The 22121-nt window shown below is 38.6% G+C and overlaps 2 protein-coding genes across 4 annotated transcripts in view; both read left to right on the top strand.

Moving 5' to 3' along the window:
* akap10 (A kinase (PRKA) anchor protein 10) overlaps positions 1-13116 on the top strand; it is a 36423-nt gene extending 23307 nt beyond the window's left edge. Inside the window, exons 9-15 of one of the 2 annotated variants that reach the window (XM_062048177.1) lie at positions 5598-5742; positions 8246-8413; positions 8573-8682; positions 11932-12011; positions 12099-12151; positions 12225-12317; positions 12391-13116. In XM_062048177.1, the coding sequence (XP_061904161.1) occupies positions 5598-5742; positions 8246-8413; positions 8573-8682; positions 11932-12011; positions 12099-12151; positions 12225-12317; positions 12391-12396 (655 nt within the window). In that variant the 3' untranslated portion in view covers positions 12397-13116. Of the gene's footprint in view, positions 1-5597; positions 5743-8245; positions 8414-8572; positions 8683-11928; positions 12012-12098; positions 12152-12224; positions 12318-12390 lie in introns of both variants that reach the window. The other variant, XM_062048176.1, reaches the window with a different exon arrangement.
* A 3459-nt stretch (positions 13117-16575) lies between these two features.
* Positions 16576-22121, top strand: part of LOC133650661 (LHFPL tetraspan subfamily member 7 protein) — a 246294-nt gene continuing 240748 nt past the window's right edge. For both annotated transcript variants that reach the window (XM_062048174.1, XM_062048175.1), the window contains exon 1: positions 16576-17273. In XM_062048174.1, coding sequence (XP_061904158.1) covers positions 16893-17273 — 381 coding nt within the window. In that variant the 5' untranslated portion in view covers positions 16576-16892. The remainder of the gene's footprint in view (positions 17274-22121) is intronic.

Below are 22121 nucleotides of genomic sequence, written 5' to 3'. Positions count from 1 at the left end.
TCATGACGTTTTCAAAAAAAAGCTCTCTTGAGGAAAGTGTACCCCTGGGAAAATGTATTCATAATTTATGATATTATATATTTAAGTTCATAGATTTGATATTTATATTTTAGTTGAAAACAGCCCTGTGAGGAATTTATAGTAAAGTTCATAAAAAGTTAATAGAATTAAAATTTGATGGAGAATGTCAGACTATTTCATTCAGAAAGACTGTAGGTTAGCTAGCTCATTTAAAATATCCTAAACTTTTTTTTGACCCTGCCTCTTAAAAGAATCGGAATCGAGAATAGTAAGGTATCGGAATCGAAACAAAGAATCGGAATCGGAATCGTTCAAATTCAAACGATACCCAACCCTAGTCTTTACATATATGCAAATGCATATTCTATTACGGCAAAAATACATGTTCCCCGAGGTCACATACGCATGCACCGCTGGCATCGCACCGTAACCCCCAGAAGGGGCTCGCCCAACTATTTGAGAGGGTGTGGGGGAGGACACAAACATAGCTATGTAAGCTACAATAAACTGTTTTTAAACAAACTATCATGTTAGGTTATAGTAGTGCTTCTCAATTACTTTCTGTTATGAAGGCCCCGGGGGGACAGCATATTTTCTGCGACGCCTCTGAATGGAATTAGTATTTAGAAGTTCATATCAATCAATGTCAGTCAATGTTTATTTATATAGCCCTAAATCACAAGTGTCTCAAAGGGCTGCACAAGCCACAACAACATCCTCGATACAGAGCCCACATACGGGCAAGGAAAAACTCACCCCAGTGGGACGTCGATGTGAATGACTGAGAAACCTTGGAGAGGACCGCATATGTGGGTAACCCCCCCCCCCAGGGGAGACCGAAAGCGTAAATTCATAATATTTATTTATTTATCTGTACAATGCGCTGTGTGTGTGATGATTGTGCATGCTGGCTATTGGCGTGATCCCAAAAGAGCAAGCGACTTGGCAGAAGGTCATTTAATTAGGTACCATGCAGAAGAAAAATAACACAGCTCGAGCCGGAACTCGGAAAGCAACAGAACACTTTGGCCTACATCCATCCATCCATTTTCTACCGCTTGTCCCTCTTGGGGTCGCAGGGTTGGCTGGAACCTAACTTTGGCATACAGAAGATAATAAACCGGCAATAAATGATAAATGGGTTATACTTGTATAGCGCTTTTCTACCTTCAAGGTACTCAAAGCGCTTCGACAGTATTTCCACATTCACCCATTCACACACACATTCACACACTGATGGCGGGAGCTGCCATGCAAGGCGCTAGCCAGCAGCCATCAGGAGCAAGGGTGAAGTGTCTTGCCCAAGGACACAACGGACGTGACTAGGATGGTAGAAGGTGGGGATTAAACCCCAGTAACCAGCAACCCTCCGATTGCTGGCACAGCCACTCTACCAACTTCGCCACGCCGTCCCCAATGAAGGAGGGAACAAGGAGCGAACAAGGTGGAACTAAATAGAACTTCCAGTAATTAATTTGAACTTCAATTTAATTAACTTTAGTTTAGAACTTCCAGTAATTAATTTGGAACAGGTGTGCTAGCAGGACAAGGAAAAAAGTAAAGGTGCTGCTAAACAAAAAGAGACCAACCAAAAATACTAAAACAAGAGCACCCGAACAGGAAATGATACCGAACACAGGGAAATTAAAAACAAAGGGATCATGACAGTTCAAGTAACATTCTTTAATTATTATTAAAGTAGACGAATACAATTAGCTAAGATAACATCTGCAGCAGGTCATATTATGATTTTTTCCTCCCTTTAAATCACTTCCTTGTGGTCTACATAACATGTAATGGTAGTTCTGTGTAAAAAATGTTCGCATAGATTATGTTTTACAGACCGTCTTCAAGCCAAAATCTGTCCATCTCTTCAGGATGCGCCATTTTGTGCACTGTCTTATTTACATGCCTCCACTTCGACTTTATAATAATTATAATATGGATGACCTTGTCATCCATATTATAATTTTTAGGGCTTCCATATCAAGTCTACTGACAGATATAAGTTAGAGCTAGGTTTGTACGGTATACCAGTACTAATAAAGTACCGCGATACTAATTAATTGAAAGCAATAGTATGCTGCCTTTGAAAAATACCGGTACCATTCTTTCATCTGAATGCCGCTGTGCGACGGTGACTACAGAGCCGAGGCGCATGATGTTGAGTGTGTCAAAACGCACACACAAAGGGCACACAAGCAATAACATCTTGGAGAGGAAGAATGGCAAAAAACGACAATTCTACTGGTTCATAAAGAGGGTGATGGAGCGCAATATGGAGGTATTTGGGCTTCAAAACTAACAATAAAGGTGACGCTTTAAACAGGGTTTTGTGACAATTTGGTTGCTTTATTATTAGTATTGCAGGACACAACAGCACCCGTTCATCACTCGACTGCGCAGTGCACGCGCTCCTTCTATCTCTTTCTCTCTCTCTTTACTCGCCCACTCACTCACTGACGTAACTCAACCAACATTGACATTCTTGCAAACACACACACGCTACTCTCATAAGTTAACCATCCTCTGTTGTGCACATGATGATATGTAGAAGCGCACAGAATTGCTTGGCTTGATGCCAAATATTCGCGGAGTTAAGACCGCCCATCTAGCGTCAACAAAAGCAAGTGAAATGACTGAATTTTGTAAAAAATAGCTACAATTTGTGTTTTATCTTTAACAAATGTGTGTTTTAACTGCTACGTGGCTTATTTGTGTACATTTATCCATAGTTTTGTTTTTAGTACTTACTAATAATTGTATTTTTCTTAAAGCACAGACCAGGAGTGAAGCATTTAATATAATGTCAATAAAGCGTTTTATTATATTGTAATCTAATGCTTGATTATGGCAGACTATAAATATAATATGGAAAATTGTAAATTGTTCTTTGAGTGCAACAAGAAAAGCCCAATGTGTTTAATGCCCTTCAATTTATACTTCAACCTTGTAAAATTGTTATTTGAATGCAATAGGGAACATATGTTTACTGTATTGTAAACATATGTTTATTGTTTAGAGCTTAACGTATTTTACCTGTCTTGGATTGTATTGTATTATATTAGAAAAGGCAAGAGCAGAGGATGCATGTGCATGTATGAGACAGTCTGCCCCACAACAAGAGGGTAGAGAAAATGAAGGGGCTTATTAATAACTACAGCGTTGACCTACAATGGCTGACTTGCACAAAGCACTTTAGGTAAATTTCCACAATATATGGAGATATCCGCTGACGTCACAACTGGGAAAAACCTCACTAATGGAGAAAAGTCCAAACAGCATGTTTGAAGGAAGTATGAAGGAAGTCAAGATTGTTTTATAAATATCTCCACTATGCCTGCATGGTTTGAATTCAAACATTTTGGGACTGATGCAGATCCCAAATACACAAAAAAAGGTACATAGGTAAGAAAAGTTTGTTTTGCATAATAGGTCCCCTTTAAATCAATTTCCATGTTAAGTCAATTCGTAAATTTTAAACTAGACTGCTTCGTCAGTGTAATTCTCAATAAACAAAAAAAAGGTTCAAAAGATTCAATGGGTTGTGCATTTTTGTTGTGCTTTTTTATAAACCTAACACAAAACATTGAACATGTTTGAAAACTTAAAACATTAGTCACTTATCATCAGTGTTGGGTTAGTTACCGGTACTAAAAACCAGTAACTAGTTAGTTACTAGTTACTTTATTTCAAAAGTAACTCAGTTACTAACTCAGTTACTTACACCGAAAAGTAATGCGTTACTGTGAACTGTGTACTTTTTCTTTTTTCTTTTTTTAAAAGCTCCCATTAATGCCCTTTTAGCCTTCATTTCAGTACTGTTATTGCACTGGAGAATAATACAATCTGTTGATCAACTTGACATGCATTTGCATCACTGAACTCTGCTAAGCAACGTGGTCTACATTCAACACACAAAGACAAAGATATGTTTCAAAGAGCCAATTTCATTCAGGCCAGAACAAATTGACAAAACTAATTTAAATAGCTGCAACATAACATACATAAGTAACAAACAGCATAATAACAACATAGCTGTAAACCTGGCTTCACCTAAGGAAGGCACACGTGACATACACAAAGCCTAACCAGGCAGATTTGAATTCTTGTTTTGGGCAGTAGACGGGATCTTTGATCCAAGACACAACTTGTTATTTTCTTTGTGCTTGACAAAAAAAAGAAGTGAGAATATCTCCATTTTAAGACACTCGACTGCGGCTCCGTTTTAGTAAACACAGACACGCCCCAGACACACACGGAGCGCGCCTCCGGCTTGTGACACAAGAACATTCAGAAGGACAACACTGCAGCGCTCCAATAAACACACTCAGATCTTCTGTTTCTAGCCGATACTAGTAACGCATCATGTTGTAACGGTAACTGATTTACTGAATATAAAAAATAACGCGTTAGATTTCTAGTTACCGCCAAAACTAACAGCGTTAGTAACGCGTTAGTCCCAACACTGCTTATCTTCAGCTTATTCTCAAAATGAGGGTTGATGTTTTTTTTCTTTGTTGAGTGCACAATTTGCAACAACGTTGCTTATATTGTAGCTAATCAGAAGGGATGAAAGTGCATATTTACGTTTCCATCAACATATATATATATATATATATAGTCTATCCAGAAGACAATTGAAAGAAGCCTTGAATCCTGAAACAAACTGTCAACTACAGAAAATAAATTTGAGCACTTTTTATGAAACACAATAAACTTTACTAATTATTATTTAAAAACATTTGTTTGTTTTATATGCACACTTCAATGCAGTTTACTATCACTCTGCAGGTGCACAGAAAACCTTCAACAACAAAAAAGGAGATGATTCTGCTTGTATTTAGTGGCTGTAGTCAGCCCTTTTTGCACTGCCCATCCTTTCAAATCTGTTTTTTTTAAACTGGATAGTGCCACTTTTTACTCTACTTTGTTTTTACTGTACTTTGTTTTTACAACAGTACAAAAAACATCTCACAGAGATATGATGTTGCCAAGGGTAGTAGAATGACATAAAACACACACTGGTCTTTCCTCATTTCCTACTGTAGTTACAGTCAATCCAAAGGTTATTTATGCTTTGTAGTACTTCTGGGTCTTTTTATTCAGGTTATCATCACTTTTTTTCCTTGCTACGTTCTCCATCTCTCCGCCTATGTGTCCCCAATGGCACCTCCCTGCGACCCCCTCAGGGGTCCCGACTTACTATTTGAGAAACACTGATAAACTTATTGTTTAAGCGCCTCTTCTCTAAAAATTGGAGATAAATTATAGATTTCTCCTTGTTTTGGTGCTCATAATGAGGATCTATTATTGTTAGAGCATCATTAAAAAGTCAATTTTGCATAACCGGGATCTTGATTGCATCTCTGACAGTGTCATTTAAAACTGAGCTTTGTTATCTTGGTAATACAGTCTTCTTTTATCATTTATTTGCATGAACATGTATTATGTTTTTATTTTTTTACACCTTTCCGTGAAAATTAGGGATGACAGTTACTTTATTTTCAACATACCGGTAAGCTGATGCAACAAAATTAGTTTTAATTTAGATGTCTGAATTATTTCCTCCTAAGGTATTTCTCACTCCAAGCAACAAACCCTCTGGGCTTCGGCGACTCAGTCCGCATGGAGATAGAGTCCAACATCTGCAGAGAGGGCGGACCACTCCCCGAATGTTTCACCACTCCGCTTCGACAGGCCTGGACCACCATGGAGAAGGTACAGCCTCTCATATGCTGTTCTAAACTAGAGATGGGATTTATGGCTATTTGAAGGGAGCTGTTCCTTTAAAAGAGCTATTTAGAAGACTGGTTTATTTTTATGTTTCCTATTTTTTTAATTAACTAATTTTTATCAAGGAAACAATCATTCATTGCAGCAATAAGATAAGAGCCGGATCAGAATATATCAAATGTATACATTACACCAATATCAACCCTATTGGTGAGAATTGTTTTCAAATATTAAAGAACATGGATGGATGGATTGTAATTTCATTTTGCTTTTGTTTTCATTGTAAATATTCCACAAGGTGGTGCCATTTCCCCATTCTTTGACAGCAACATCACTATTTTCGATTTTCTCACAGCTAAGAAACTGTAAAACAAATACAAATATGCATGGTAAAGATACTTACCATGTTAAACAATTTCTAAATTTTCCACACAAAAACTTTTCAACAATACATCGCTACATTGCACTTCAAATATTGCGGTTTCACCACGTCGCAGTTTTTTTTAAAATTGCAGTCTACAACATTTATGACATAAATTAAGCATTTTCAAGTATACATAGGGCTAAATGAGCTAAAAAAAATACAAATACTGCAGAAGTATTGGGTGCTAGAAGACACTTAACCAATGAGATCACGCAGTTCAGTATTGTGGCCAGCCTCAGGCAGCGTTATTGTATTGGATTAAAAGAGTGTCAAATTGACCAAAGGGTGTTATTTCATGTCTAGACGGCCTTCATAGTGTTGAAAAATGTATTTATAAGGTAATAAACAGGTTTTCATGCTGTAGCTACAAAAAGATTTGATTTATAATGAATTATTCCTGATTTGAGGAAATTAATTGATCTTGGTTATGTTATTTTCTGTCTTGCCTCTGGTGAGGGTGGTCACATTTTTTTCCGCTCCCTTCTTCTCCCTGCTTGCTCTCTTTGTTTTTGTCTTATCTGAACTTTTTGGAAGCCTCTTTCTTTGCGCTGTCCTCCAAATCTAAACATCGGACATGGAAATGATCAGGTGGACTCTTGACGCAATTGACAAAATCTTTTCGATGAGGAAAAGATGTTTGGGGTAGCCTGGCTGCCCTGATGGAACCATTGCTGCGGGGTACGTGAGAGATTCCTGGGATAAATGGAGAATCATGTGCCTCTCAGTCCTTTCCATTGAGGACGTGGAAGACATCTACCTATTTGGAACCGTGATCGCGGTGCACCTGCTAATTGGGCTGGGCATTGCTCTGGTGTATCGTCAAATTCGTAAGATGATGGCAGCTACTCAAGGAGCCCAAAAGCTGTTCAGGGAGAAGCTTGCTGAAAAGGAACAATTTAATATGAGAGCAGCCAGCATGGACGAATAGAACAGATAAGTCATTGTAATGTCTGCTCGCGGAAAACAAACATCCTAATCTACGATTTGACTCCCTCGAATGGCCTTGACGCTGTGAACAACAGGAACAGGCTGTTCTGAAAACACCCCCGAGGACACCTCAATGATGGACGCTTTTGACCTCCCTTTCTCCTCAACGACACCTGGAGTCAAACTTTTGCTTGCATGCAGAACGGCCCCAGCCTATAAACATTACATCATCACACCCAAGACAATGGGCACATACACCCCCCCCCCCCCCCCCACCACCACCCCATGCCTTCAACAACGCTTGTTCCCCCTCGGGGTGATGGACGACTGGCAGCGCTTCATAGCAGCAGTCGCCCTCCAGGGCCCCAATTCCCCGCCCCTCTGTTGCGAGTTGTCGTGATTAAATGTAACGTGTTTATGTGTGCATTGCATGGAGGTTTTTTCCCACTCCAGACTGGGCCCCCTTAGGAGCCCAGTCTAGATTGTATTTTTTTACTCATCTTCTTGCCCAGCGTTTTACGTTTTTCTTATCTTTTACAGGGCGCCTTTGGCGACCCATCAGCGTTCCTGTTCTGTAACCCTGTACACTGTTTGTTTGTCTAATCTTGAACGGGTTTGTGCTAAACACATAGTTTCGTTGTACTTGTGCAATGACAATTAAGTCCTATCCTATCCTATGTCCCGGACCAATTTACCGTGAAAAACGAAGGATTACTGTATAGAACAAATATACAACTAGTACTACCTGATGTGGAGTCAGGACTCGCAAAATCAGTGGAAGAGGGACTGACGGACACGTCACTCTCATTAACGTCGGACCGAGTCAGTCAATTCTTCTCTGATGTTTAACCTTCTACCGTTAGGTAGTTTTCTTATGAAGGTAGAAGTTGTTTGTTCACCCAGACCTGAAAGATAGATTTTTTTTTTGTAAACTATTGCAATGCTCAGTGATGTGATTTTTCCTTCATGAGATTTGCATATAAGAATGGCTCTCAAACGAACAACTCAACTGCAAATCGGTTCTCATCGATAACATAAAAGAACCCTTCAAAAGTCTTGAATCGCGGACGTCGCATCTCTATTCTGAACATCATGAAGCATGTCTTCAAAAGTGCCCATTTTTCACCATGTTTCCAGGTCTATATGCCAGGCTTCCTGTCCAGTAACCTTTACTACAAATACCTGAGTGACCTCCTCAATTCGGTGCGGGCAGACGAGTTTGAGAATGTCAGCACTCCAGGTCAGGGCGGGCCGGCAGACAACGATCGTTCAAGCGCAAGTGCCAGCGAATGCTCTCAGACACAGGTGTGACCCCCACCCTCCTTCCTTCTCCTCCTTAAGGCGCTTTGCTCTGCTGACATTTACAGTTGTTTGGTCTTGTTACAGTCTTTCATTAATGCCAAACAGTCTTCATAGCCCAGTGTTACTTATAGAGCATATTTATAAACGCTATCTCCATGGTAGTCTGGTGGCAAAAAGGCAGCGATAAAGATCCTGAAAAACTTTGACGAGGCCATAACCATAGATGTCGCCAGTCTGGACCCTGAATCCTTGTACCAGAGGCCATATGCTGGGTGAGTGTTGCTGCATGAATATTTGTTATGTACTGCATGGCCACAGTAATCCCTCGTCTTTCACTTCAACATTGTTGCTATAAGCCAATTCAATATCACAACATGAGCCTGGATGCTAAGATTCTTAATTACGTTAAATGTCTTACACTTTTACAATTTGAAATAAATTCAGGCATGGCTTTTGCTGAATACCTGTGTGCCATCGGGGAAGGGAGAAATCAGGAGTGCTTTCAGGTCACCTAATTTAACCTTATTTAACCTTTATTTAACCAGGACAAAAATCCCATTGAGATTAAAAACCTTATTTTTCAAGGGAGTCCTGTCCCTAGAGGCAGCGAAGTTACACATAAAATTACATTCACATTACACATTAAAATGACAGGATGGACATCAAGCAAAACAGTTACAGAAAACTGAGGCTCCTTCAAATGCTCTGTTTAGATTTAAAAGTATTTAAGAATAAAATTCAGTCAGCTTCCAGTGTCTTTGAAGCATGTTCCAAGCACAAGGAGCTGCATAGACAAAAGCTTTTTTCCCTAGCTCATTGCGAGCAAAAGGGAAATAGAGCAACAGCTGATCGTTGGATCTCAGTGCATAAGAGTTCATACTTCTCTGTGAAATCAATGTACAAATCGGGCAATAGTCCCAGAAGAGCCTTGTAAATGAAAGTGTACCAATGACACTGTCTCCTAGTGGACAGAGAAGGCCATCCCACCCGAGGGTACAAGTCACAGTGATGTGTAATGAATGGCTCTACAGTTTGTGATGAACCTCAAAGAAGCATGGTAAACACAGTCCACCAGCTGAAGACAGGAATGACTAACATTCATATAAAAAAGATCACCATTATCTAGCACAAATAAAAATGTGGCAGAGACAATGCGTTTTTTACACTAAAAGAAAAACATCTGTTATTATGGAAGAAAAACCCCAATTTAAGTTTTAATTTCTTCACCAGTTGATCAATAAAAGGTTTAAAAGTGAGAGAGTCATCAATTAAAACACCAAGGTATTTATATTCATGCACCGCTTCTATGACATTCCCTTCAAAACTTACAAGTGACAAAAGTGAAACATGCCCACATCCAAACCTCCACATTGGGATGTTTTGATCAAGGTTTAATGCTGCCGATTATGATACCGATCATTCATGAGTGAAATTTGTCGATACCGATACGGATCACATGTATTAACTGTACATTTTTCAATGTATTTATGGTGAGCGCCATTGAAACTTTAACAATATCAACTTCATATTTTAACTAGTTTCATATTCTCTTGTATTACATACAAATGTATGTGGGGAAAAAAAGTCAATAATACACCATAACTAAACAAAAACAAAAACTGATAAATTTGCCGTCAAAGCCTTCCTGTATCCAAGGAATTATTCAGAGTTTTTAAACATGAACAAAAAAAAAAAAAAAACGCTAATAAAAAATCTCTATCTAGTCACTCTAGTATTTATCATATATTAATACTACCCTTAATATCGACTACTAATTTATGAATAGATCCGATCCTCTCCTTTCGTGTCGTGTATTGACTGTGACAATGCTGACACAGTTGTTGTTATATTATCCTCCGTCTAGACTCTTATTAATCTACTTGTTAATTTCATGTTAATATCTGCTTACTTTCTGCTGTAATGTAGTTATATCTTCACTTTTTAAACTTTACTAAGCACTTATTTTTTGGTGTTGTTTAAAGCTAGCTTAGCGGTTAGTTTTGCTATTAGCATGCCTGCTCATGGCATGCTCTCAGTGTGTAACATGTTCATCCTTGTCCTGCAGTGATAATAGTAATTGATAGTAATTGTTAAAATACTAAAAAATGCTGTAATGGAGGTGATTATTATGAATTTACATATAATTATCTGCTAGCTGCTAGTCAATCAAAGGAATAAACATAATTAGTGTCAGCCAGAGGAGATCAGCATTTTTTTCCCTACATTTAAAACACTTCCTTGTGGTCTACATAACATGTAATTGTGTTTTTTTAGTCAACATTGTGCCTAGATGATGTTATATAGACCGCCTTCAAACTATCTTCAGCGGTCTTATTTACGTGGCTCCACCTCGACAGTGTCTTCTCCCTGTCATCCATGTTGTAGTTTTTAGTGCTTTCATATGGAGTCTACCGACAGATTTAAATTACAACTATACGCTACTTTGTATTAGAAATGGCATCAGCGGAGAATGTATGTGCGAGGCTTACGGCTATCCCAAATACACAAAAACAGGTCCCATCAGGTACGAAAAGTTGGTTTTGCATGATACTGTAGGTCCTCCTTAAAGGCCATTAATCGTAAATGGCGATCACATAATTTTTCACCAAAATCAGCCGATACTGATTGGTGGCCAATCGATCAGCACATCCCTTCTCCACATTTGTATTGTATTTGTGTTGTATGCGATTTATTGGCTGAACCATTTTTGGGTCTTCCAAAGGTATAGCCAGGGAATTGTACTCCAACAAAATAAAAGTAAAAATGTTTGACTATTTTCAAAGGACCTGTCAGTAATGAGACATTACAATCACCATCCCCTCAATCATTTTTTGTGTTAGATATGTTATTAGCATAACATGTCATGACTTGAAAGTATTTCCCCCCTTTTTGACTGCAAGGTCATCCCTTGTGCAAAGCGCATTTTGTTGATTTAAATGTATTATTGGGGCTGTTGTAATGCTGAAAGGTTGAATTCATGCTCCCTGATCGGTGTCAGAGCTCGCTCTGCATTGCTGTAAGTCGGACCCGTTTCCAGTGAGGTTTGGATTCTTAACTTTTATGCAGAGGATTTACATAAAATATATTTACATGTTTACATGATATGTTAATAATGATGAGTGTTTATACTTAAAAGCAGTGGTTCTCAAAACCTTTTTTACCAAGTACAACCCAAGAAAACACTTGGTTCTCCAAATACTGTAATGACCAACATTAAAATACAGTAGAGTAGTAGGGCTAAGTATTCATAAAAAACAAGGCAGAAGTTTTTTTAAGTAGATTTAATATTTTTGTCCACTATAACTTTACACACAACTTGAAGAAGAGTGACACTGTGTTAAAATAAAACACAGTACTTTAATGAAGTGATTCTTTAGCATCCCACGAGATGGAGCCCGTACCACAGTTTTCGATTCACTCTTTACAACGTGTGAGTTTAAACTGGAATTTAATGTGTTTTCAAAACATAAGCATGTATACCCAGTCTACTTATTCGACTTTTTTGTTGTTGTGCTCAGAAGAATGACATTCGGGAGAGTGAATGAACTTGGTCAGTTTATCAGGGAGGCAGAACCAGAACCAGATGTGAAGAAATCCAAAGGTACTGCTCCATTTCCTTTTGTCTGAAAGCATCTTTTATAGTATTTGTTTTATTTTGTGTTTTAAATCCTCCTCTCCTCCCATGTAGGCTCCATGTTCTCCCAGGCCATGAAGAAATGGGTCCAAGGCAACTCCAACGAGGTGAGTCTTCCATATTGTTAAAAAAGTGGCGTGAAATGATGAAAGTCAATGTTTTTCCACTTCTTTCTTCAAGGCTCAAGAGGAAATGGCTTGGCAGATTGCTAAGATGATCGTCAACGATGTTGTTCAGCAGCCAAACCATGGCAGTCCTGGCAAGTCCACCAAGGTGCGACACCTGACTCGGTCATCACCTTCATGTGCACAGTGGCATGTGACATATTTCTGTGCATATTTTGCAGTTATGACCCTACTGAGGACTGTCCCGCCCTGCTGGTCACTGACAGCACACTCTGTGGACACTGCAATGACCTCAAGCACCAAAGTGTTCCAACTCCACAACACTATAAAGATGTGCTCAACTGAATGCGACCAGAATTCCGCCTCGTTGTTGAAGAAACTTTGCACTTCTTCAAAGAGACTAGAACCCCATCGTTACAGCCTTTGTCTCATCTCCGAGCTCTGGAAGATGTCACACTCGCTTTTAAAACCATTCCTTGTTTTTAGAAGAACTTCCACAATTGTGGGGTCAGCACTTGCACACACATTTCCTGGGGTTGTTTTGGCAAGTGTTGAACAATGTAAGGCTATCATTATTGGTAGCGTATCTGCAAATGTGGCAATGACAATTTGATACGTGTCGTGTTAAACTTGGCACCTTTACTGAGCGTATAATACAAACTCCCAAATGACGTCAATATGCTCAAGTTGTTTGACAAATCCATGCTATAAATATATATGTTTATCCCATATATACATGTTAGTACTTATTTTTAATGGTGCGCACTGTCTTTTTGTTTGCATCTCAGAAACAACTGGAAGTTTGCTCAAATCATGAACTTGTTTTCTTTTGAGCTGCACTGAGGTGTAGAAAAGAGCCAGAAAAGAGATTTGGTACTATGTACCGCTAATGTTTTCTGATATGTATGTGTACCTAATCTAAATATATTTAAATGGTGTTTGATTTAAATACATCCAATATAAAATGTTTTTCGCATCTCTTTTTTTGGGCAGTTTACAATTTTACAATGACATAAAAGGATCAATTTGAAGCACATAGAATGTAACTGTAGTTACATAGTTTGTCCTTGTGGGGGCACTGCTACGGTGTAAGTTCTCCATCCATCCATCCATTCATTTTTTACCGCTTATTTCCTTCAGGGTCGCGGGGGGCGCTGGAGCCTATCTCAGCTACAATCGGGTGGAAGGCGGGGTACACCCTGGACAAGTCGCCATCTCATCACAGGGCCAACACAGATAGACAACATTCACATTCACACACTAGGGCCAATTCAGTGTTGCCAATCAACCTAAGTTCTCATTGAGCATTATTCTATCCTAAATAGACACGGGACATGTCAGCTAAGTTTAAATAAGCAGTGCATTGTATATAAATAATGGTTGATATATGTCATTTCAGTATTGGACTCATCACACTGTAGTGTGATGAGAATGCTATATTTCAGTTATATTCTATGTTTATTTTCCACAAATAAGATCCTGGGTTTGATCCTGCGCTCTGGATCTTTCTGTGTGGAGTTTGCATGTTCTCCCCGTGACTGCGTGGGTTCCCTGCGGGTACTCTGGCTTCCTCCCACCTCTAAAGACATGCACCTGGGGATAGGTTGATTGGCAACACTAAATTGGCCCTAGTGTGTGAATGTGCCCTGTCTGTCTGTGTTGGCCCTGTGATGAGGTGGCGACTTGTCCAGGGTGTACCCCGCCTTCCGCCCGAATGCAGCTGAGATAGGCTCCAGCACCCCCCGCGACCCCAAAAGGGACAAGCGGTAGACAATGGATGGATGGATATGTAATTTAATAATTCAACAAACTTTATTGTCATTTACACATTTCCTCTTAAAATGGCCAACATTTAGTACACGAGGTCCCAGTTACCACCCAATAAGTACCAAAAAGGAAATTGTGTATAAAACATTGTTAATATACGCGTAAACAAGGCTGATGTGCAACACTATACTCAGATAAAACAAATAATGGAATCTCTATTTGACAACAAACCAGTGGTGCTAAAACATAATTACAAGACAAATTAATTACAATTACTCACATACATGGGCACATTCAGTGCTAAATATTGCAAAATCATACCATAAAATAAGTTCCAAATTCTCCAATTCAATCAAACTTTATTTGAAAAGCACTTTAAAAATAACCCGTGGACCAACTTGCTGTACAGAAACTAACAAAGACCGCAACATCACATAAAATACAATTGAGACATAAAAGCTTGGATGAAGAGAATAATTAATTTAAAAAAAAAACTAAATCCAAATCAAATACTATTTAATCAACAATTCAGCTCATCACTTACATCAGGGGTGTCCGAAGTGCGGCCCGGGGGCCATTTGCGGCTCGCAGCTAATTGTTTACCGGCCCGCCACACATTCTGGAAATGCTATTGCAAACATTTTTAAATAATTTAAAAAAGTGGAATGAGGTGAAATCTCACGAGAGAAAGTTGCAATGTTGATACAAAGCTGCCATGCAGGCTGTTTTTTTTTCTTTTGTCTTTTTCTTTTTTTGCTATTGCTCCCCAAAAAAAAAATTGTTTTTCAAAAATGAATGTTATAATTAATTATTGGCCTATTCAAGGCTCCAATTACTTCAAATATTTCACTTGAAAATGTTTTTGTGGAAAATATTGCATATGTGGTAGCGGTATAAAAACAAGGTTTTCTTTGACAAAAGAGCATAAAACAACCAAAATAATAGTTCAAACGTAAAATCGACAGATATATCTGAGGTTGATCTTGTAACTTAAGTGTTGAAAGTAAAACAAATAATAATAAAAATGTATCACTTTATGAGTGGGGGACCTTTTAGATCCCAAAGATATTTAGTGGGATTTTATTTATCTTTTCACTGTGACTGATTACTCAGAAATAATAATACATTTAAATCAATGGTGTCCTGCATTATTGATCTTTTGAGGAATCCAATTACTTCACATCAAACATTGCTTTCTGAATGTTTTGGGCTGTGGGGGAAATACTGCATACGGTATTTCAGTTTTACTATGAAAAATAAAGTTGTCTTTGACAGAAAAGGCATAAAACCTTTTTTTTTTTTTTTTTTACTTTATATCAACCTGAAGTTGATATAGAGATTTACTGTAAGCGTTACAATAAAAATTTAAATAATAATTTGACTTATTTTTGACATGTTAATGACGGAGACTTATGGTCCCCGGGAGCCCTAAAGGTAAAAACAAAACAAAAAATCCATATATTTTGTTATGGTTTGAAAATGAAAAATTTCAAAGCGGCCCCCTCATGTTTTAATTTTTCCGTGTGCGGCCCTCAGTGGAAAAAGTTTGGACACCCCTGACTTACATAAGCTAGAACAAGGGTGTCCAAAGTGTGGCCCGGGGGCCATTTGCGGCCCGCAGCTAATTGTTTACCGGCCCGCCACACATTCTGCAAAAATTGCAAAATTGATAATATTGCAAAAATTTCAAAAAACATTTAAAAAAAAGTGGAATGCGGTGAAATCTAACAAGAAAAAGTTGCAATGTTGACACAAAGCTGCCATGCAGGCTGTTTTTTTTCTTTTGTCTTTGTTTATTTTTCTTTTTTTTGCCATTGCTAAAAAAAAAAAAAAAAGACTAAAAATCTATGTTATAATGAATTATTACTTAAAAAATATCACTTTAAAATGTTTTATGTGGAAAAATATTGCATATATTGTGTGGTTGCCATAATAAAACATCAAAGTTTTATTTGACAAAAGAGCATAATACAAACAAAATAATAGTTCAAACGTAAAATCGACAGATATATCTGAAGTTGATCTCGTAATTTAAGTGTTAAAAGTAAAAAAAAAACTAATAAAAATGTATCACTTTATGAGTGGGGGACCTTTTGGATCCCAAATATATTTAGTAGGATTTTATTTAACATTTCACTGTGATTACTCAAAAATATTAAAGAATTAAAATCAATGATGTCCTGCATTATTGATCTTTTAGGGCTCTAATTACTAAATACTGCATATTTCAGTTTTACTATAGAAAACAAAGTTGTCTTTTGACAGAAAAGGCATAAAACCTTTTTTTAAATTTTTGTTTACTTTATATCAAGATTTACTGTAAGCGTTAAATAAAAAATAATAATAATTTGACTTATTTTTTACATTTTAATGACTGAGACCCTTTATGCCATAAAGGGTCTCAGTCATTAAAATGTTTATGGTCTCCGGGAGCCCTAAATGTTAAAAAAAAAAAATCCATATATTTTGTTAAGGTCTGAAAATGAAAAATATCAAAATGGCCCCCGCATGCTTAAATGTTTCCGTGTACGGCCCTCAGTGGAAAAAGTTTGGACACCCCTGAACTACAATGTCTCCCGGAAATGTTTTATTTTGAAAATCTATTTCGGAAGTGTACTAAATAATGCCATTGACGTGGTACAGGCGTGCGCGTTATTGGCTCGGACCGAAGAGAATGAGCGCGCTCCTCCACCTGCGCGCACACATGTGGGTGTGACAGGCCATTTGTGAGTCCTGTTCCCGCGCCTGAGTGCGACTCCACTGGACTTGGACTTCAACCTTCGCCACATAGTTCGGATGTCGGAACCTTTTTTGGCTTCACTTATGAAGAAGGCAACACGCGCGCTGCAGCACTTCCGCGCCGGACTCCCGTGGATTGTGACTTGCTGATGTAGTGTTGCTAAAAGCTAAATAGCACCAAAGTAGACTTTTATAGACATATATCTATATCTGTGGGATGCAAATGAATTGGCTTCTGGGACGGCAGAAGAAAAACGAGGAAGAATTCGTGTTCAGGAGCTGTCCGTGTGTGGGCTTTTCGCCCCACGCCACCATGTTCAGCTGCGTGGGCTGCTTCTGGGTGCTTCTCTCGTCCGTCCTGGTCGCCGTGTGCAGTTTCAGTTTCATTTCTCCTGCCTGGATTGTGAAGGAGCAGCTGAGGAACAACAACCACCATCCTCCTCCTCCTCCTCCTCCTCCTCTCCATCATCACTCCAACAAGGACTCCGTGAGCCTGGGCTTGCTGTGGCACTGCTCCGAGTCCGTGGACCACATGTACCGCTGTTACACCTTCGGAGGGCTGGGCAAATTTGCAGAGATCCCATCCAGTTCTTGGCAGGTATCGAACCTCACACACCCATCATTAGGCTTCGTGGGCGATACTGACACTTTTGCCATCGATCCGATACAAAGTAACTCCTATTGTCTGACACCACACCAATTACTTTTTTTAATTTTTTTTTTACGAAGATCACTGAGGGATTTTCCCCCTTTGATTCGTTGATCACAATCATCCATCCATCCATCAATCCATCCATTTTCTACCGCTTGTCCCGTTCAGCTGCATTCGGGCGGAAGGCGGGGTACACCCTGGACAAGTCGCCACTCTATCACAGGGCCAACACAGATAGACAGACAACATTCACACTCACATTCTTAACACAATATTTTAGGCAATGAAAGAAATAAACGTATTTGAACAATGTAAAGATACAGCAACACACTGGTACAGGGGTGTCAAACTCATTTTAGGTCGGGGGCCACATGGAGAAAAATCTACTCCCAAGTGGGCCGGACTGGTAAAATCACGGCACAATAACTTAAAAATAAAGACAACTTCAGATTGTTTTCTTTGTGTAAAAATAGAACAATATAAATACATTTAATAAAGTCAAATACAAATAAGGCTACAAGAGAAGTATCCTACACTTCTCTTTTGTAAAGTAAATCTGAACAGCCGATATGGGCATCTACATCAACTACAGGACTGTCTATGAAAATTAGAATATTGTGATAAAGTCCTTTTATTTTCTGTAATGCAATTTAAAAAAAAAAAAAAAAGTCATACATTCTGGATTCATTACTAGGGATGATGTTTGATAAGGAATTATCGAGTTCGAGCCTATTATCGAATCCTCTTATCGAACCGATTCCTTATTGATTATCTTATCGAGTCCAGATAGGTTGTTGTATATGGAAAAAACACACACAATATTTGGTTTAACAAAAGCTCACTTTTATTATATAATAAAAAAATAAAATCTAATAAATAAATAAATATTGACTGTTACCCACCTAAAAAAATAAAATAAAATAAATAAATATTGACTGTTGTTACCCAAAGTATATTAAGGGGGATTTTTCAGAGAAACAAATATATACAGTAACACAAAAACAACCTGTCTCTGTGATCACTATAGGTGTATAGATAATAATATAGTGTTAAATAAAATCAGTCCCTTGGGCACAAAACTGAAAATAATACAGCTCTCCAAAAAGTGCACTTCTGCTGCTATTTGACATAACTGTTTGTTATGATGCTTTGACATTTTTGCACTTTATTTCTTTATTGAAAGAAAATTCTATGAAGAGAAAAGTTCTTTGCAAATGTGGTTACAATGCTAAAAAATGAAAAGTTAAAGCTAAAAAAAGAAATACACTTTATTGAGTTAACATTATTTCTTTATGGGGGGAAAATGTTATGAGCTAGAGAATATAACAACTACACTACCCAGCATGCAACGGGAGTTACGAGCATGCGCGGAGCCCCCCCGAAAAGTGTTGCATGTTGCCACGCTGTGAAAGTAAACGTCAAGAACTCAGCCAACACGCCTCGTCTGCATTATTTATAATTAGACAAACAACACATCTACAGTTTTTTTGTTTATAAGGAAAGAAAAACAAAAGTTAAAAAAGGGAGATATGTTGTATATATATGTATGTGCTGCGGTTGTTTTAAGAACGTTGCGACAGCTGCCGTAAAGGAGGTGCGTTGCTAGCCTGGTTGCTATGTTTCCGGTTGGTCGTAAAAGTGTTCGTCATGTGTTTTACCCTGCTAAAATCTCTCAGTAAAGTTATTCGATGGATTATACCTTTTGTTTTGAACTTTATTACACCTTGGAGCGCTTTTTCCCGTCCATTGTTTTCCTGCTTTCTCTATCTGCGCCTAATGATTGAGCTACGTGACGTCATTTCTTGTGATGTCCCACGGAGCATTTCTGGTCGGGACGGTATTCGAATAAAGAATCAACTCTTTTCCTTTACTATAGTGGTCTCGATAACGGGTACCGGTTCTCAAAAAGGGATTCGACTCCGAGGACTCGGTTCTTTTCTTATCAAACAACCGGGAAAACCGGTTTCGAGTATCATCCCTATTCATTACACATCAACTGAAATATTGCAAGCCTTTTATTATTTTAATATTGCTGATTATGGCATACAGCTTAAGAAAACTCAAAAATCGTAGCTCAAAAATATAGAATATTTCCTCAGACCAAGAAAAAAAAATAGATTTATAACAGCAAAACAAAATCAAACATTTGAAAATGTCAATTAATGCACTCAGTACTTGGTTGGGAATCCTTTTGCACGGATTACTGCATCAATGCGGCGTGGCATGGAGGCAATCAGCCTGTGGCATTGCTGAGGTGTTATGGATGCCCAGGATGCTTCAATAGCGGCCTTTAGCACATTTGCATTATTGGGTCTGGTGTCTTTCAGCTCCTTCTTCACAATACCCCACAAATTCTCTATGGGGTTCAGGTCAGGGGAGTTGGCAGGTCAATCGAGGACAGTAATGCCATGGTCAGTACACCAGTTACTGGTGGTTTTGGCACTGCTGGATCATGCTGGAAAATGAAATCATCATCTCTATAGAGCTTTTCAACAGATGGAAGCATGTAGTGCTCTAAAATCTCTTGGTACACAGCTGCATTGACTCTGGACTTGATGAAACACAGTGGACCAACACCAGCAGCTGACATGGCTCCCAAAACCATTGCTGACTGTGGGAACTTCACACTGGATTTCAAGCAACTTGGATTTTGCTCCTCTCCAGCCTTCCTCAAGACTCTAGCGCCTTGACTTCCAAATGAAATACAAAACTTGCTTTCGTCTGAAAACAGGACTCTGGACCACTCTGCAACTGTCCAGTGCTTCTTTTCCATAGCCCAAGTCAGACGCTTCTAGAGATTTTAGAGCACTACATGCTTCCATCTGTTGAAAAGCTCTATAGAGATGATGATTTCATTTTCCAGCATGATCCAGCAGTGCTAAAACCACCAGTAACTGGTGTACTGACCATGGCATTACTGTCCTCGATTGGCCTGCCAACTCCCCTGACCTGAACCCCATAGGGAATTTGTGGGGTATTGTGAAGAAGAAGCTGAAAGACATCAGACCCAATAATGCAAATGAGCTAAAGGCCGCTATTGAAGCATCCTGGGCATCCATAACACCTCAGCAATGCCACAGGCTGATTGCCTCCATGCCACGCCGCATTGATGCAGTAATCCGTGCAAAAGGATTCCCAACTAAATACTGAGTGTATTAATTGACATTTTCAAATGTTTGATTTTGTTTTGCTGTTATAAATCTATTTTTTTTCTTGGTCTGAGGAAATATTCTAATTTTTTGAGCTACGATTTTTGAGTTTTCTTAAGCTGTATGCCATAATCAGCAATATTCAAATAATAAAAGGCTTGCAATATTTCAGTTGATATGTAATTAATCCAGAATGTATTACATTTTTGTTTTTTTTATTGCATTACAGAAAATAAAGAACTTTATCACAATATTCTAATTTTCTGAGACAGTCCTGTATATGATTTGCCTGAGAAGCTGGACCGGACAAAAAAAAATAAAAATAGAACAAGCACATTCTGAAATTGTACAAATTAGTTTTTTTTTACACTTGCATGTTGCGGTTAATATTATTCTATCTTTATTTGTCGTTATTTTTATTTTCTAAACAGAGTTCAATCCTGGGCTCGGGATCTTTCTGTGTGGAGTTTGCATGTTCTCCCCGTGACTGCGTGGGTTCCCTCCGGGTACTCCGGCTTCCTCCCACCTCCAAAGACATGCACCTGGGGATAGGTTGATTGGCAACACTAAATTGGCCCTAGTGTGTGAATGTGAGTGTGAATGTTGTCTGTCTATCTGTGTTGGCCCTGAGATGAGGTGGTGATTTGTCCAGGGTGTAACCCGCCTTCCGCCTGAATGCAGCTGAGATAGGCTCCAGCACCCCCCGCGACCCCGAAAGGGACAAGCGGTAGAAAATGGATGGATGGATGGAAGTTAAAAAGTTAAAGTACCAATGATTGTCACACACACACGAGGTATACTCTAAGCCAGTGGTTCTCAAAAGGGGGTACGTGTACCCCTGGGGGTACTTGAAGGTATGCCAAGGGGTACGTGAGATTTTTTTTTAAATATTCTAAAAATAGCAACAATTCAAAAATCCTTCATAAATATAAATAAAAACCTATCTTTTTTTCCAAATAGTTCAAGAAAGACCACTACAAATGAGCAATATTTTGCACTGTTATACAATTTAACAAATCAGAAACGGGTTATATAGTGCTGTATTTTACTTCTTTATCTCTTTTTTTCAACCAAAAATGTTTTGCTCTGATTAGGGGGTACTTGAATTTAAAAAAATTTCACAGGGGGTACATCACTGAAAAAAGGTTGAGAACCACTGCTCTAAGCTACTGATTGTAAGTGACACCTTTATATTGAACTCAATTCTTCATGAAGTAACTTGCCACTAACATAATTGAACTCAGTTATTATGTCTTACCTTTACTTTGGTGTGTAAAGCTGCACTATATTCGTATTCGACAACTTTCTTTAGTGTGAGGAAGCGCATGTACAATGTCAATTCTTGAAGGACAAAGCGCTTCATATGAGATTTTACTGCAGATGTATTTTTAGCAGCGTCCTGCTCCATCACTAGTTAGAAGACAGCCTAATGACAAAGTTCCCCATGCATACGCACAGGCTTCCGTGGCGCAGACCGTCACAAATAACACAAGTACTGGGATTCAAACCCGGCCGAAGTAGAGTTCCAAAGTGTTAATGGTATTAAATTGTTATTTTCCACAAAAAATATGTAGCGTCCCGGAAGAGTTAGTGCTGCAGGTGCTTGTGCCGTTGTGTTAATGTTGTGTTGCGGTGCAAATATTCT

Source organism: Entelurus aequoreus, linkage group LG05 (assembly GCF_033978785.1).
Source record: "Entelurus aequoreus isolate RoL-2023_Sb linkage group LG05, RoL_Eaeq_v1.1, whole genome shotgun sequence".
NCBI lineage: Eukaryota > Metazoa > Chordata > Actinopteri > Syngnathiformes > Syngnathidae > Entelurus > Entelurus aequoreus.
This window is presented reverse-complemented; position numbering and strand designations above follow the sequence as displayed.